General features: G+C 36.9%; 1 protein-coding gene across 5 annotated transcripts in view; it reads right to left on the bottom strand.

The window, feature by feature from the left end:
- LOC115886477 (serine/threonine-protein phosphatase 2B catalytic subunit 3-like) overlaps window positions 1-18,079 on the bottom strand; it is a 420,648-nt gene that overhangs the window by 319,423 nt on the left and 83,146 nt on the right. For all 5 annotated transcript variants that reach the window (XM_030905640.1, XM_030905639.1, XM_030905641.1 and 2 more), the window contains exon 2: window positions 11,429-11,632. In XM_030905640.1, coding sequence (XP_030761500.1) covers window positions 11,429-11,632 — 204 coding nt within the window. The remainder of the gene's footprint in view (window positions 1-11,428; window positions 11,633-18,079) is intronic.

The following is an 18,079-nucleotide window of genomic DNA, read 5'->3' as shown; positions in this document are numbered from 1 at the left end:
TAGCACTTTGAATATTTAGGCGGACTCTCTGATGAATGTCGTCCATCCTTTGACGTAGTGTGTGGACATAATCTTCTCCGGCGACTTCTTCTCCCGGTCGGCAACCAAATTTCAGATCACAGGGTAGGCGCACTTCCCGTCCCATAACGATGCTGGCTGGAGTTTGCCCTGTAGATTCTTGGACGGATGAACGGTAGGCCAACAGGAACAGGTGAAGAAATTTGTCCCAGTCTCTTTGGTGGTCAGAGACTACTTTGGCCAGATAACGGTTGATAGTTCTGTTCATGCGTTCAACCATCCCATCGGATTGTGGATGTAGAGCAGTCGTCCTGGTCTTGCGGATGTTCAGGACTTCACAGACGCCTTGGAACAGATTGGACTCAAAGTTTCTTCCCTGATCTGAATGAAGCTCCATGGGAACACCAAACCTGCAGATCCATTCTTTAACAAGGGCATCAGCAATCGTGGACGCTTCTTGATTTGGCAACGCGTAGGCCTCGACCCATTTGCTGAAGTAATCCATTACTACCACAATGTATTTGTTGCCATCGTTCGTCTCCGGGAAAGGACCAGCCACGTCGATCGCTATTCGTTCGAAGGGACTACCAACATTGTACTGGCGCATAGGGGCTTTACCACGCTTTTGTGGCCCATTAATGGCTGCGCAAATGTCACATTTCTTACACCAGGCCCTCACATCTTCTTTGCAGTTCACCCAGTAGAACCGTTCACGCAGCTTGCCAAGTGTCTTGGTAACACCAAGATGTCTCCGCTGGTTCCATTGTGAACTTCCTCCAAGACTTCTGGGACCCTCTTCTTTGGAATGACGATCTGCCTTCTCTCTTCTTGTCCCTCCGGTCTCTCGATCACACGGCGAAGTAGTCCGTTATCTATTATCAAGGAATTCCACTGGGCCCAGTACGACTTTACGTTCGGCGAATATCTGCAAACTTCTTCCCACGTTGGTCTTTGGCCTGTGTTTTTCCAGTTAATTACTAAACCTAATTCTGGGTCACTGGTTTGGTCATTTGCAAGATCTTCGGGTTGCCAACTATCATTAACCACAGTTGTTCTTAGGAGTTTCACTTCTTTCTCTTCTGCTCGGGAACAATGCTTACAGTCCTTAGGGCAAGGTCTTCTGAAAGTGCGTCGGCATTCCGATGGATTGCCCCAGCTCGATGTTCTGTATCGAAGTCAAATTCTTGTAATCGTTCAATCCATCTAGCTACCTGCCCTTCAGGATTCTTAAACTGCAACAGCCATTTCAAAGCAGCATGGTCTGTTCTTAACAAGAACTTTCTTCCATAGAGATACTTGTAGAAGTGTTCCACTGCTTTAACTACTGCCAGTAATTCTCGTCTGGTTACACAGTAGTTCCTTTCCGGTTTTGACAAGGTCTTACTAAAATAACCAATGACTTTTTCTTGACCATCCTGAATCTGAGACAGAACAGCGCCTAACGCAACATTGCTAGCGTCGGTATCCAATATAAAGTTTCCGTTGCCAAGAGGGTAGCTAAGTATGGGCGCACTAGTCAGGGCCTTCTTCAATTTTCGGAATGCTTCGTCAGAATCTGAGTCCCAAGAGAAACGCCTCTCGCCTTCGGTAAGTCTGGTCAATGGTTTTGCGATGGTGGCGAAACTCTGTACATAGCGGCGATAGTATGTGCATAGTCCCAAAAAGCTTCGTAGTTCATGTTTATCTTTAGGTATCGGCCACTCTTCCACTGTCTTGGTCTTCTGTGGATCTACCGCAACTCCTTGGGAGGAGACTACATGGCCCAAGTAGTGTACCTTTTCTTGACACAGATGACATTTCTTGGGGCTAAGTTTCAAACCAGAGCTCCCTAGTCGCTTGAAAACTTCTTCCAAATTCTTCAGATGATCGTCAAAGGATTTCCCAACCACTATGATGTCATCCAGGTACACTAAACAGGTAGTCCAGGATAGTCCCTTTAACACAGACTCCATTAGTCTCTCAAAGGTAGCTGGCGCGTTGCACAATCCAAAAGGCATGACGGTAAATTGCCACAGTCCGGAGCCCACCGAGAACGCTGTCTTCTCTCTGTCTTTCGGCGCCATGTCGACTTGCCAATATCCACTCTTCAGATCTAACGTAGAGAATATCGTTGACCCCGCCAGCCTGTCTAGAGTATCGTCTATCCTCGGCAGGGGATAGCTATCCTTCTTGGTAACATTATTAAGTTGCCGATAATCAACACAGAACCTGGTGGTACCGTCTTTCTTCTTTACTAGTACTACCGGCGATGTCCACGGGCTGTTAGATGGTTCGATGACACCCTCTTCTTTCATTTCTCGAAGGATTTTGTCAGCTTCTTCACGTTTGGCGAGCGGCAGTCTACTCGGATTTTGTTTGATTGGTCGTGCATCTCCGGTGTCAATTTTATGTTGTACTAAATTGGTACGACCTCTATGTCCTGCTTCTCCTTTATCAAACACATCTTGATACTTGATTATCAGGTTTCTCAATTTTCTACTATCTTCGGGAAATAATCCCTTAACGTTTACTAACTCCTTAACCATTTTGTCCGGAATTTTTGAAATCGAAACTTTGGAGGCTTCCACGCTTCGAATGACTGAGGAGGCCGAACAACAGTACCCTAACAGGGTTCCCTTCTTCAAGGATACAGAATGATAATTCGTGTTCATTACTCTTACCGGTACAGACTTCTTCGCTCGTAGCAGGGGTTTTCCAACAGCGACCCCTCGTCCTATTTCGCTGTCATGGTTCCTTGGCTCCAACAGAATAATACTCCCATTATTCGTTTTACCTTCCAGGCGACCATCCAAAAATATCTCACAGCGCTCAGGGATCGAAACATCTTCTGCTACTACCACGCGAAGCGTCTCCTCACATTTTCGATGTAGAACCACTTCTTCTTCATTTATTTTCAAAATTTCTTGTTTGAGGTTTAGTTCAAAACCTCTAGTGGTCACGATGTCCATTCCGAGAATAAGTTCATCTTCGATGTCTGCTACTAACACTCGATGATTAAAACAGGTGCTTCCGATAACAAAATTAAGATCTACCTCTCCATGGATGAGAGCGCAGCTTCCTGTAGCTGTACGTAGTCGCCATTGTGTTGTTTTAATCCTTTTTGATGTTTTAAGGATATCCGGCCTGATGATCGTTTTGGTCGCACCCGTATCCAACAGCATGGTCCGTAACTCTCCATCCACGAAACTAGCCACAAAAATGCTGTTGAACTTGTGTTGTAGCGATGCGACTTGAACAGTTTTCGTTGGAACCTGTTGGGTACTGCTCCATATGTGTCCCTTTGATTCGACACTTGGCGAAACCGAGTCCACGTCTTTTTCTTGACAGTGACTTCTTACGTGTCCTGCCTGGCCGCAATTCCAGCAACAAGTCGGTCCTTTCTTGCCCATGTACTCCTCCATGACTTTCCGTACAATGCTTTCCACGGATTTGTCGGAACATTGGTTGACCGCCCGTACTCTCACTAGAGACCGAGAACTGTTTCGCGGCCTCAAATTCTAGGGCACGTGCTAAAGCATCCACCAAGCGCGTTGGGTGGGCTAGAAGAAGCGCTTGCCTTGTCTCCCTGTCACGTAAGCCATCGGAGAATGTCTGTACTGCCAACCGCTCCATAACATTCTCGGGCGTAGCAGGATACGCAAGGCGAACCAGGCGGGCTACGTCGGCTTCAAACTCCTGCAGAGACTCATTTGACTTTTGAATGCGATTTTTTAGCTGTGAATGATAGACATGTTCCAAATGAGCTTGGCCGTACCTCATTTCTAAATGTCGTACCAATTGCTGATAATCTCCCTGTTCCGATGGTGACAGTGTCTGCAGGATATCAGTCGCATCTCCTCGCAGTCAACAGTCAAAGCTGTAGCCTTTTCAGCGATTGTCCATCCGTTCGCTCGCAGCGGCCTCAAACTGGCAAAATAATTGGCCCAAGCGGTTTTCCGTCAAACTGTGGAGGCTTAATAACTGACTTTGAGATATACTTATTTTCGACTAGTTTCGGCCCCTCCGATGTTTCTTTTTGACATTTTGGTGAATTTGACTTCGCTATTTCTTCTCTTAAAATTTCGATTTTTCTATTTACATCTTCCTCAATCTCTGTTATTTTGTCTTGTGTATCTGTTATCTTCTCTTCTAATTCCCTGGAATTTTCTGTTATCTTTTCTTCTAAATTAAGTATTTTATTATTAAAGCTGGCCTGTATGTCTTTAGAATTTTCTGCGATCTTATCTTCTAAAATATTAATTAAATCCTGGGAATTTTCCACAATCTGATCTTTCAAACTGTCTTCTAAGTTAATTATTTTACTATTCAAATTGTTCAAGTTGTCGTCTAATTTTTGAGAATTCTCTGTCATTTTATTTTCTAATTTTTGTAGGCACGAGTCAAGGTCACCTTCCAACTCAAAGCAAAATGTGTCAGGATCCTCACCTTCCTCCACCAAAACGTCTCTCAGTCTAGCTTGCAAAATGCTTTTCCTTCCATCTGTCTCTGCACTCTCTCTCTTCCAAAATGCATTTCAGTTCGGACACTTTCAAGTCTTTCAACAATTTTCTAGAGCCATGGTCAGTCTCTTTATTTTTTCTTGTCTATCACACACGCTAACACTTGGACACCAATTGTTACGTTTTTCGTCGGTTCCGTGTGGATAGAAAGTCACAATTTATTTAAACACTATTTATTTAACACTAATTAACAAAAATAATAACGATAAAAGACTTATAGAACTATTTACAAACGATTTATAACTAAGAATTTATTTTAATTTTAGCGCGTCAACTGTATATTTATAACTGTCGTCTCTCTAGGCCACTGCCGCCCGAAGCTTTTTATACCTACAGCAAAAGAAATCTAGAATAGTCCATAGATCGTTAGGCGCATAGCAAAAGGTTTTCGAATGTTCACCTTAGGCGCATAGAGAAGGTTTTCGAATGTTCTCGTATGTACTAGTCCATTCTAGTGGGTCTCGATTCTTCTCGAACGAATGAATCATTGTGGTGTCTATGCGATGTTAAGGTCATCCGAGGGCGGGCCATATTGTGAGGTTAGATCGAGTCCACACCGGCTCGCAACAATATTCTGATTATGATATTGTCGCGCCATCTAGTATTCTATTTGTGCAATTTTAGCTCTTTCATTTCGAGTATTTTTCTGATGCGTAGCTAGATATTCTGTGAATCTAGTAAGAAGTAACAGAGTTATATATCTTATTGATGCATATAGGTACATGTAGGTACAATAAGCACTATTTATAAAAACAAAAAGAAGTTTTGATATGATTTATAAAGTATTTTGCCGTTTTGGTTTATACAGGGTGTTTCAAAAAACATGTGCCATCTCTCGTGGGGAGATTCATCACGTAAAAATAAGATTTATTTTTCATATCAACATAGATCCGATTCTGCTTTGTTTCGTAGCTACAAGGTGTTAAAGTCTTAATAATTTTTCGATCTATTGTAATTTTCTTCCAAGTACTTTTAGTGATTCGAATGAAATTTTAAGGATAAAAGTTAATCTAGATCTAACTATAAATGCTACATATTTTAATGCTAAAAAAGTGTCAATAAATTCATCAGGGATGTGCATATGGGTTATCACTGGAATATTTTTCAAAAAAAAACATGTGCGCCACTGACATTTTTCTTTTCATATCAAAATTGAGTAGGCCATTTAATGCCAATGAAAAGTTATCTCTTGATATTTTGTCGAATTCGGCCTTCTTGATGAGATAAACGCTTTTTTATTAATCACAATTAATAGAATTAAAATTACAATAAAATTAATAAATTATGTATTTTGCCTAATTTATTATTAAATATTTTACTACATATTTTTTTTTAGGTTACACGTTAGACGTTAGACCATGTGAGTGGATGGACGGGCGACCGTTTGGAAACTCTATCGTGCTATTGTTCCACGCCAAGTTTGTAAAATCTATTGCACACTGCACGCTGCTAATTGACGCTGGTTCAAGGCCGGATGAGATCGGATATCTATTTTTTTAACTTTTGTTACAAAGCGGTACGAATTAAACGTCTTTCCTCTAAATACTAAACGTTAAAACTGTTTTTATCCACTGCATAGTTTAACCAAAAAGAAACAAAAAACATCCCCTAAAAGAACTTATATATTATCCTTTTTCGTATCTAAATGATACATACTGCCGCCATATGTGCCACTGTTTCCCACGGTTCGAAGACCAAGAAATAATGTCTTATTCAAGTCCCGTCACGATCTCCGTTTTTATGCCCCTCTTGGGCTCGACCGATAACTTTTTCCCCGTTAATTTTCTGCCAGAATTTTTTTATCGCCACTCCATTTTGGCAGGCAAAACAATGAAAAAACAGTCCATGTGCCCGGACTCTTTAAATGTGCTCAATCAAGTCGAAAGTTGAATGAACTGGTCGTACTTAGGTATTTTTTAATATACGTAAAACTTACACACACTTACGTTAAAATACGTAAGTTTTCATTTAAAAATCACATTTTTATAGTTTCTCATAAGTAAAATAATTATTGTTCTCTTTAAAAAGAAAAACAGCATACATTAAATAATAAATGTATAGATGAATGTTTACTATTGGAAATACCGTATGATCGACAAAAAACGGGGACCAGTTGGCTTCGAAATGACGATCGATGAAATTCCCCATATAATATTACATACAAAATGACAGCGATCTTCATTTCATAGCCATCGCTGACACCGTTTTTTCATACGGTATCTGGGTATTTCTCCACCGAAACAGATTTTTATAGATAAAAATGTTAATTTTTTTATACAATACCACTGAAATTAGAATCCATTAGACACTAGTGATGTGTCGGTATTTGAACAACGCGATTTTGGAGCGGTATTTTTTGTAACGTCGTGTCGCGTTCCACAACGAATCAGGAACCTGTTACTGAAGAACAACGATCATATTAACGACAAAACTATAAATTATTCAGGGTGGTCCGAACTGTATTCCGGAAACTTCGGCAGTATATTCTGCAGATAAAAATAAGTAAAAAAGTTCGTATAAATGTATGTCCTAAAATGCTTAGTTTCGGAGATACAGGGTGTAGAAGTTTCATTTTTATTTCGATTTTTTTTCTAAATAATTTCTGAGATAACATCAATATTTGGATGAAAATTGGTGTCTGGGAGTTTTTTGACATGAGAAACTTGATTTTGATATCAATATGACTCCTACTAGTAGAGTGCCTACTTAATGAAATAACTATCTACTCAACGTGTTTATGTTTCGTCAATAATGACATGTATTTACTATTTCCATTCTAAATATCTTAAGAATGGTAGCTCGTAGCGATTTTTACAAAGTGATATTTTTTACGTAGAAAACCACAGAGATGTATATTTTTTTGCTCGGTAGTTTTATACAGGTATGGACAAAAAGTTATTACGCTTCAAAAAAGTTAAAACACACGTAGGTGGCGCCCCCTACAAATAGAAGTCATTTTGACATTAAAATCAAATTTCTCATGTCAAAAAACTCTCAGACACCAATTTTCATCCAAATATTGAAGTAACTTCAGAAATTATTTGGAAAAATTCGAAATAAAAATGAAACTTCTACACCCTGTATCTCCGAAAGTAAGCATTTTAGGACATATATTTATATGAACTTTTTTGCTTATTTTTATCAGTAAAATATATTACCAAAGTTTCCGGAATACAATTCGGACCACCCTGTATAATCGCTCTTAGGCCGGCCGCACTTTAGATGCGAATTTGTATCGTACGAACCGTATCGATAATACCACCAAAAACGCTTTTCTCCGTCAAACAGCTGTGTTTCGGTGACATTGTTATAAATATCGCACTCGTGGAGTCCTCTTTGGAGCGCAATGAATCTGTATCTTCAAGATAATTCTCTTCTATGGATATTACGGCGACGACGTCGCTATCGTAGAAGAGAATGGGTTCGTGAAATATATCTAAAAAGAAATGAATTCGGCGAATTTCATCATATTATGGAAGACTTATTTAATGACCTTTTACATCTTAATTGCTAGTTTCCTTATACCATGGTTATAATAAAATGTTTTCATACAGCAAACTTTCACTCTCAAAGGGTATGAATTTCCTACGTGCGTTTACGTACGACCAATTCGCACTCAGTATGCGCGCTCCCATTGTACTAGGAAGGTCGGGATCGTTTGTGCGTGTTCGTAGGTGTTCGCACGAATCAAATTCGTTCGAAAACGCGTTCAAAGTGCGGCCGGCCTTAGAGTTAGCTCGAACCGCAGTAACCGCATAGCGCCGTGTTTCGCTCCAGTCGTCGCGCTCCTTGGGTCGCGATTTCGTTGATCGCGGACAGTAGTGGCTGGAACTGGAACGTACATACGAAAGTACGTAGCGTCGCGCGATCTCGACAGCTTCTTCTGTCGCGAAGAGATGTAACTGGTAACGACCTAATACCACGACGTATTTCGCTCCAGTGTCAGTGGTCGCGCAACTGCTGGAGCGCTCGTAGGTTCGAGATTTCGTCTGTCGCTGTTGGGGTTGATGCTCCCGTTGCAGACGTTACGTTACTTTCGAGATCGAGATTTTCGGTAGGTCTAGGTACTAGGCATTTTTCATTTATAATAAATACATGTTAGGTAAATTAGATAGTTACAAATAAGTAAAAGTTAAAGTTATATTAAGTTAGTATCAATATGAGTCATCTTTATCTCTGTAATAATTATAATTACTTGGCAATTACACGGCACCATAATTATAAAAGAATAATAATTTACCTTTTCGATTACTAAATAAAATCTAAACAGTGCCCTTAAAAATAAAGTTTTTAGTTAGTATAGAATATCATATCGTCTAATTGCCAAGTATTTATATTTATTACAGAAATAAAGATGTCTAATATTGAGACTAACAATTTATAACAAAATAGGTGCTAAAGAGAAACAAAATAAATAAACTGACTTGGTTTTACATGAGCTCTGATAATTTTTTTAGTGGAAGAATTGTGTTGCGAGACTTGGCATTTTTTACATATACTTATGAAAACCCTATTTATGATCATAGGTTATTTCATAATACTGATATATAACAGTCTGTCACAAGAAAAATCATCCCCTATTGACTCATAAACGGTTTTAAGTTGCTGCAGTATGACGAACAGCTATAGAGCGGTGGCGCGAAAATGAGGGCAATTTCCATGAAGTTGGCAAACTAAATAAAAGCGCGACTTTAAATTCCCATTTTATCGCGAATAATAAAAAAGTCGGCTGCTGATAAGGCTCCGTTTTTATTTTTATTGGCCACCCGAACGGCGACAAATCTGTTTGCTTTTTTTCTGGCTTTTTATTTCTCTTGTTGTTTTATGGTCTCGGAAATTTTTCCAGATGTTTTTTTTATTTTTTTTTCACTACACTTTTCTATTTAGATAAAAAAAAAACTTATAAGTCTAGACGAGAAGATTTTAAATTTAAAAGCGGTTTCCTTAACGATTATTATACAGTATGTACCCGGATTTTTCTTACAAGACGAAAAACTTTTTTATTATTGACATTTTGAGAAAAATATATTCTTCATAAAAAGTTTTCCTTCTTCTAAAACGGTTAATTCCGTCTAGGCCTATTTTCATTTCTTAAAAAGAAACTGCTCGTGAAATTGCAGAGAAGGACATGGGGAATTTTTTATTTTAGACTTTCGGTTATCTCTTGTTGTCTCATTCAATTTCGTTTTGTCTCCAGCTACTTCTACGACATGTCGATTTCTATACTCGAGAAGAGAACTTTTTTCATAGATCTCAGTGAAATAAGTAAACCTAGACGTTTCTAAAATATCTATTGTTACGATGATATTTCGGCGTATAATTACATCTCGTTTTATTTTGATATATTTATTCTAGAAGGTGCCCTAACTATTGGAACACCCGTCTCGACACGCGTTTATAATATATGTAGAGTAGATATTTAGGGATAAAACTTTTCACTTAATCCGCAGGAATATAAAATAATTATAATATTTTTATTATTTAATTTGTTATAATGAATTAGTATATAAAATTGTATGTTATGATTGTTTACGGCCTTAATCGATTAATAAAACAGTAGTATTGATTCATGAACAATGCTGGTAACATCATCAATATATCGAGCTCATTGAAAAAATCATTGATTGATCCGATGTCAACAAAAGTATGGTCCACAGACATTTTTTAAAAGCAATATTCTCTTATTATTTTTAAAAGAAAACTGTTAACGATACTTTTGTAAGCAACCATCATGGTTTAATATAAATTCATTCAAAAATAAGAAATAATGGACACACCGTGGATTATAAGATTATAAGCTGATAAAAGGCGGACCGTTAGTTAGTCACCGATGCCTTGCTGTTTTGCGATTTTAAGTTTTGGAAATATATTTTTTTTGCTATATTGTAATTAGTAATATAAGACAATGATCAGGGACGCGCCAAGTATTTTCGGCGCCGTCGTGCGAAATAAGGGTAGGCGCCTTTCTCCAATATTATAATATTAAGCCAAAATTTCCAATGACCAGCGGCGCGGCGCTCGACATTGATGGATAATATATTTTCACAACTGGCGTTCATAGATAAAAGTATTACTTAAATTTTATGTTAATTTGTTGATAAGTTCCAAAAATTGGTTTTATTATTTTTTAAAGTCAGTGACCGCAGGCGCCTTTAGGGCTTTGACGCCATCGCGTCGTGCGCCGCACGACCTTGCCCATATGGACGGCGCGTCCCTGACAATGAACGAATTAAAACGAAATAGTGTTGTGTAATCTTAGAGAAATAGCCACTTTAATCTACCATGTGTAACTGCTTTCTAAATGCGCTGTTTTTAATTTTACATATCCGTTTAATATAGTGGTATTATATTACACGCCATTACAAACTAATGATATTTATTCATATTCCATGTTTACTTATTTTTCTGAACCCACCACAAAGTCTGACCTTGCTTACTTCGCGAAATAGCACGAAAAATATAGGCGAGTGTTACAAAAGTTTTGTCGAAATGTTTGCGAAACAATTCCGATAACAATAAAAAAACAAACAACCAATCACAGCTTGTCTCGGGCGATTACACTCTGTTTCAGTGTTTACAACCGAGATTAGCCAATATTCCCCGCAAAAAAGCATTGAGTTTACTTCTAAAAGTATTTCGATAAATGCTTCACGAAATGTTTAACGAGATATTTCCAGGAACATTTCGGGAATAGTGTAGTGGCCGCTTATGAAAAAACACAAAATGCAAACACTATAAAAAATGATGTGTCGTTTCTACAGATAACCAAACAATTTTTTTCTGAAACTCATTTGAACTTTTTTATGTAAAAATTACATAATGCTTCAATACTATTCTTGAAAAATGTGTCCACGCCTGCACCCTATATATCTATGCATACTGCTGGTATATTAATGGTTTGTGTGACCTACCTGTGACGGGAGCCTCGATGTCTATCATCGTCTTCTCGGCGCGCAGCAGCTGCGCGCCCTCGTTGATAATGCGCAACGCCGCCGCCTCATCGATGCGCCCCTCGAGGATGAAGTGCTGCTTGAGCACGTCGGGCTTCGGCTTCGCGCTCTTCGGATCGAACACCTCGGCCACGGTCAACTTATGGCTCGGCGGGAACGGTACAGCTACAACAAAAATAACATACTTAAATCACTACTACTGTTCTAGTGCTCTACTGTTCTCCCTTTCTTAAAGTTAAATCGCACCCCTTTGTCCCTGTTGCACATATTATGTTACCGTAATTATAATAATTGATTTTTCAACAAAATATAAAGGTGCAACAATCTTAGTTTAATAGACACAGACTGTATACAGGATGGATATACACAGACTGTATACAGGATGGTCCGAACTGTATTCCGGAAACTTTGGCAGCATATTCTGCAGATAAAAATAAGTAAAAAGTTCGTATAAATGTATGTCCTAAAATGCTTAGTTTCGGAGATACCGGATGTCAAAGTTTCATTTTTATTTCGATTTTTTCTAAATAGTTTCTGAAGTAATGTCAATATTAAGATGAAAATTGGTGTCTGGGAGTGTTTTGACATAAGAAATTTGATTTTGATGTCAATATGACTCCTAATTGTAGAGGGCGCCACCTACATATTTTTAACCGTTTTGAAGATTAATGCTTTCTTCAAACCAGTGGCAGTGGTTTTATAAACGTACGGACGAAAAATTTAAACTTTTCGTCCGTACCTGTATACAGGGTGTTTTAAAAAACATGTGCCATCTCTCGTGTGGAGATTCCTCACGTAAAAATAAGACTTATTTTTATATCAACATAGGTCCGATTCTGCTTTGTTTCATAGCTACAGGATGTTAATTTTTTTTTTAACTTTCGATTCCTTCTAATTTTCTTCCAAGTACTTTTAGTGATTTGAATGAAATTTTGGGGGTAGAAGTTACTATAAGTGTTGCATATTTTAATGCTAAAAAAGTGTCAATAGATTCATCAGGGACGTGCATGTGGGTTATCACTGGAATATTTTTCAAGAAAGAAACATGTGCGCCACTGGCTTTTTCTTTTGATATCAAAATTGTGTAGGCCGTTTAATGCCAATTAAAAGTTATTTCTTGATCCCAATTCCAATTCGGCCTCCTTGATGAGATAAACGCAATTTGTGATAACCCATATGCACGTCCCTGGTGAATATGTCGACACTTTTTTAGCTTTAAAATATGTCGCAGTTATAGTTACTTTTACTATCAAAACTTCATTCGAAATGCTAGAAGTACTTGGAAGAAAATTATAATAAATCAAAAAAATATTAAGACATTAACACCTTGTAGCTACGAAACAAAGCAGATTGGAACCTATGTTAATTTGAAAAATAAATCTTATTTTTACGTGATGAATCTCCCCACGAGAGATGGCGCATGTTTCTTGAGACACCCTGTAAAACCAGTGAATAAAAAATATACATTTACGACGTTTTCTACGTAAAAAAAGTCTCTTAGTAAAAATCACGGCACCCAAAGCCAGGTTTTCCTGACCGTGTATAGGGATAATAACTCTATTGGCCTACTTAGTTTCGATTCCCCATTATGTGAAAGACAGATTGATATTCTAACATCATTGAAGGTTCTTTAGAACTAGTTTCTTAAATTCACTTCGACTCTATCGACTTTTTTTAAATTCATCGAAGCGTGCCATCTAGACGCAATGTCTGTTCCAGTCGATAATAATCTTCTAAAAAGTTTGATCATTAGTCAACACCCGCTTTCCTGTTTATTCCCCAAACAGTTAACGATTTATGGAGAATTCCGAGGCAGAAGGAAAACGGCCAACCGACAAGGCCCATGTAAACTTTCCCCTTTTTTAGGGTGGTCCTTTTCAGTTTACTAAGGGCAACTTTAAAAACCCAGTATTAATGGATCTGGAAGGGAGTGTCTGTCTGGTAACTTGTTGCGCTAAATTTGATCGATCAGTGTAGCGATTGCTACTCGCTACACATCAACGATTAGGATATAAAATCTATAGCTATTTATGTAATTCTAAATATCTATCTCAAAATAAAAAAGCATGGAGGACGTTTCCAGGCATATCTACAAGTTTATTTACAAAAAATATATATTTTCTTGAATTTTAAACGACACCGTTTATAAATCATTTTTAATCAATATAAAAAGAAATTACAATCTTCTTAAGACCAACTGGCAGTATGCGCCATTACAAAATATAGAAAAGCACGGGCCAAATAAAAGACGTCTTTAACCCTGTATTTTTTTCGGTCGTATAGTATTACCCGGTATTACCACCGAATGTGGTAGTAATACTTCGTCCCGGTATCATGCAATTAGGTTCCAATTAATCCATGATGAACTCTTCACCAACAGCCGCTCGAATGGCTTAAGTCATATCTTGCAACAGAAGGCAGCTTGTGAGGATTGATACATCTATGTCTTCTTGTAAGCCTATAGAATGTGGTGTCCCTCAGGGTTCAGTACTTGACCCTATTTTGTTTCTGGTGTTTATCAACGACATTGCAAATCTAGACATTAGCTGTAAAATCTGCCTCTTTGCGGACGATATTAAGACGATACTAGTTTCACTTGGAGCGGCCCAGATTTTACGGCACTATATAATACTATATTCAGTGACTTACGCACCATTAAATCTTGGTGTGATTCTAATCTCCTATGCCTCAACCTATCAAAGACTAAAGTTTTGTCATATAAAAGTACTATACAACTTTTTTTACTTAATAACACCACTTACTGACGTCGTGTACTCTGGGAAATTCTTACGACTTGTTGTAGACAACTCGTTAAAATGGGACTTGCACATCGAAATTTTATCAAAAAAACTAAGCGCTGCCTGTTTTGTGCTAAGATCAGTTTCTAAGGAACTTAACTTCTCAACGTCTAAAATAGCCTATTATGCCCTTTTTGAGTCACATCTTCGTTATGCCCTTCCATTCTGGGGTACTCGCTGCGCAACAAAATTTGATCATATTTTCAAACTTCAAAAGAGAGCAGTTCGATATTTATTGGGACTAAACAGTAGAACTCACTGCCAGAATTTCTTTAAAAATTTCAATATACTGATTCTTCCTTCTTATTCATTTTTGAATCCGTTTGCTTAATGCGCAAGCACATAATATCTACTATTCCCGAAAGGCCATCTAACAACTATCCTCTTAGGAATGCGAAGCACGATCTTTATCTGCCAACCCCGAGTTCAGAACTAGTTAAAGGCTCACTACTGTACAATGCCAAAAAATCTACATGTCATCTGCCTTTGAATATCAAGTCGCTTTCATTCTTTCCCGCATTTCGCAAAGCTCTGAAATCATACTTACTGGGGAGAGCTCTATATGCGGTAAACGACTATTTTGTTGATGTTTAATCTTGACCAATTTTGAATTTTAAAATTTTGATCATCTCACAAACTGGTCAAAAGTCGAGTATTTAATATTTCATAATTCTTAAAACTATATCCATTTACAATTTTCCTATTGTAAATTTTATTTTTACGCCTTTTTTGTGTTCTGCAATTGTCCATGTATGTTCTATTTGTAATTTTAATGACTTAAATTTTTTTAAATAGTATGATTTGTATAGTATATTTTTTATTATTTGTATATTTTTTATGCTTTTATTTGTTTTGTAAATGCTTTGTCGATGAAGCTATTTTGGCTTTTTACAGCGTTTTCACATGCGACGGACCGTCCGCGATGGAGCGTCCGCAAAAAACACTAGGGACGGTCCGTCGCGGACGGTCCGTCGCATGTGAAAGCGCTGTTACACACTAAAGCGTTATTTATTATTATTATATAACACAAGATCCTTGTAAATCAGTAATTAACATTTTCAGAAAACATCAGATAAAAAATTAATTTTTAACAACTTTCAAAGTAGCAACTTATACGATATTAAATTAAAAAAGTTAGCTCTTTGAAAAGAAAATATCTCGTAGAAACTGTTATACACCAAAATACGACTAAACTAAAATTATGAGTCGGGGATTCATGAATTAGAATAATTTATTGCCCAATAAAAAACTTTAAGGGAGTTGCTGAATTATATTATTTCTCTCAAAAATACACATTATTTTTGTTTAGACATATTTCTCTCATTTCTGCCTGTCTGCCTGTCAAAACCCTTAATCTCGTGGACTCGTGGAGTTATCCAGTTGAAATTAAAACCATATACTCTGCAGTCCTTTGAAACTATGAATAAATCAAACTTCTAAGTTAACGCGAAAAAAAATATGGCCGTTTATGCAACAAAAAATAGTTATTTTTTATACAAGACGATAAAATGCAATTTTATCGTTGTGTATAAAACAATATTATTTCCATAGCGAGTTACGTTTTAAAAAATATTCAGAAATTATTATTTCAAGGAATTTATTACGAGTAGAAAAAATATTGTGCTGGGTTGGCGTTGGTTTCTATGTAATTTGACAAATAAATAAAGCTGTCTCTTTAGTTATCAGTTTTGAATCAATAGGTATTTTTTAATTCTCTTTCGTGTCGATTGCTGATTGAATTGGAGCCAGAAATGGCTCAAAACGAAACAAGTAAATTACCAACAGATACTCAGGCTGAGGCGACAAACGCCATATCTAAACTACTTCCATTTAAATCCCGAATAACTATGAAAAGGATTACAAAAATGTTCAATAATGGAATCGATTAAAAAACGTGCGAGAAGAAATAAAGTTTTTAACCTATCCTCGCTGTTAAAGTATCACTTAATCTACCCTTGTGATTAAAGTACTATTTTATCTACTATTTTTGATAGATATAATGCAATTTTAACAGTTGCTATGGAAAAAACGTATACTTATTTCGACACTCTCAAAAAAATCAAAATTTACAGGGTATTTTCCCTTGACCTAAAACTATGAAATTTGGCTAGTTAATAAGCGTTTTTGTTTGAAATATTTTTTTTGTATTTTTTAAACTGTTGTTCAATGAACCATATAAAAAAGGGCAATTATTTTTTAGAAAACTGTATAAACATATCTTTAATCATTGGCGACGAAGAAACACCTGCCTTAAAGTATATTCCCCCTCCTGAGCTTCACCTTTTGTTAGGTGTTGTTCAAAAACTATTTGATTGACTTGAATTGGAGAATACCAATGTTGCAACAGAATGGATAAAAAAAAGCGGGATTGAAACTAGATCATTATGGAAAATGTAACGGAAATAACGCCAAACAACTTTTAAAGAAAGTGGATATTTTGAAGACGATATCGCCCGGTAAAGAATCCTATTCAAAGTTTTTAGAAGCAAAAACCTAAACATCTTTTTTTTATGAATAAATATATTGCAGTGTTTTCTGTATTCAATCAAGTAGTTTTGAGTTGTTTTGGTCAAGCACTAAACAAACATTTTGAACATGACATCGAACAATTTAGATTGGAAATACTCAACTTAGGTATTAAGATAACTCCAAAGATGCATGCAATTCTGCATCATGTGCCAGAGTTTATAAAAGCAAATCATAGAGCTCTAGAATTTTACTCGGAACAAGCATCTGCGAGCAGGTTCATTTTTCCTTTAAATTATTTTCTAAAAAGTTTAACTTGAATCCTCGTTCAGAATGCTACAAAAATAGTCTTTTACGATGTATTTGTTGTTATAATAGTCCACGTATTTAAGATTTGTGTTGTACTTAGCTTTAGATAAATTTAGCTATAAAACCACTTAGTTAGGGAAGAAAGAAGAAATATAATTATTCTAACTTATTAGTTAACATTTTTATGCAAAATAAAACATATAGCTGTAATATGATTTTTTTGACAAATTATTTGTCAGTTTTTGGTCTCAAAATTCAAAGTCACGGTACGTCACTGGATCTATGGAAATGATTTAGTTGTTCGATGATTTTGAAAGAACGCATTATGGCCATTAAAAAATTACTAATTTTACAATTTATATATTTTTTATTTTGAATCATATAAAAACCGAACAGTGCAGGCAGTTCACCTAAATTAGGCATCACGCGACAAAGTTTTGATGCTTTAATTTGGTCGACTGTGCGGCTAGTGCGACACCGTTGCTGATGACCTTGAAAGAAAACTCGAAATTTGGCCCCCATATATGAACATAAACATTTCCAATGTTAAAACTTATTATCGACAAAAGTAAAAAAGCATCAACCACTAGAATAATGTCAAACGCAGAAGGCCTTAATCAACAATCAACACACACGAAAAAAATACTACAGAAAGCCGCTTCACAAAAAGTGTAATAATGAAGGAAATAAAAAGCGAGACTTGGCCGTAATAAAAACATCCACGGCTTCTTTTCATCCGACATCTTAGGCCTCTCCAACTACAAAAGAAAACCGTGCCGGTCACATTTTCCTGCTGAAATATACTAGGCCATTGTGAGGCCGCCGAGATTAAATTAGACTTTCCGGATTTTTTGGTCAAGAAGAAGACAATTTTGTTTTTCTTTATTAGTGATCGATTTAAGAAAACTAAGATTACACAGGATGGTCCGAACAGTATTCCGGAAACTTCGGCAGCATATTCTGCAGAAAAAAATAAGTAAAAAAGTTCGTATAAATGTATGTCCTAAAATACTTATACAGGGTGAGTTTCCTACAATGT

The sequence above is a fragment of the Sitophilus oryzae genome, unplaced genomic scaffold (assembly GCF_002938485.1).
Source record: "Sitophilus oryzae breed Bouriz unplaced genomic scaffold, Soryzae_2.0 scaffold_489_pilon_pilon, whole genome shotgun sequence".
Taxonomy (NCBI): domain Eukaryota; kingdom Metazoa; phylum Arthropoda; class Insecta; order Coleoptera; family Curculionidae; genus Sitophilus; species Sitophilus oryzae.
Note: the sequence above shows the minus strand (reverse complement) of the source record. Positions and strands in the feature narration are given on the sequence as shown.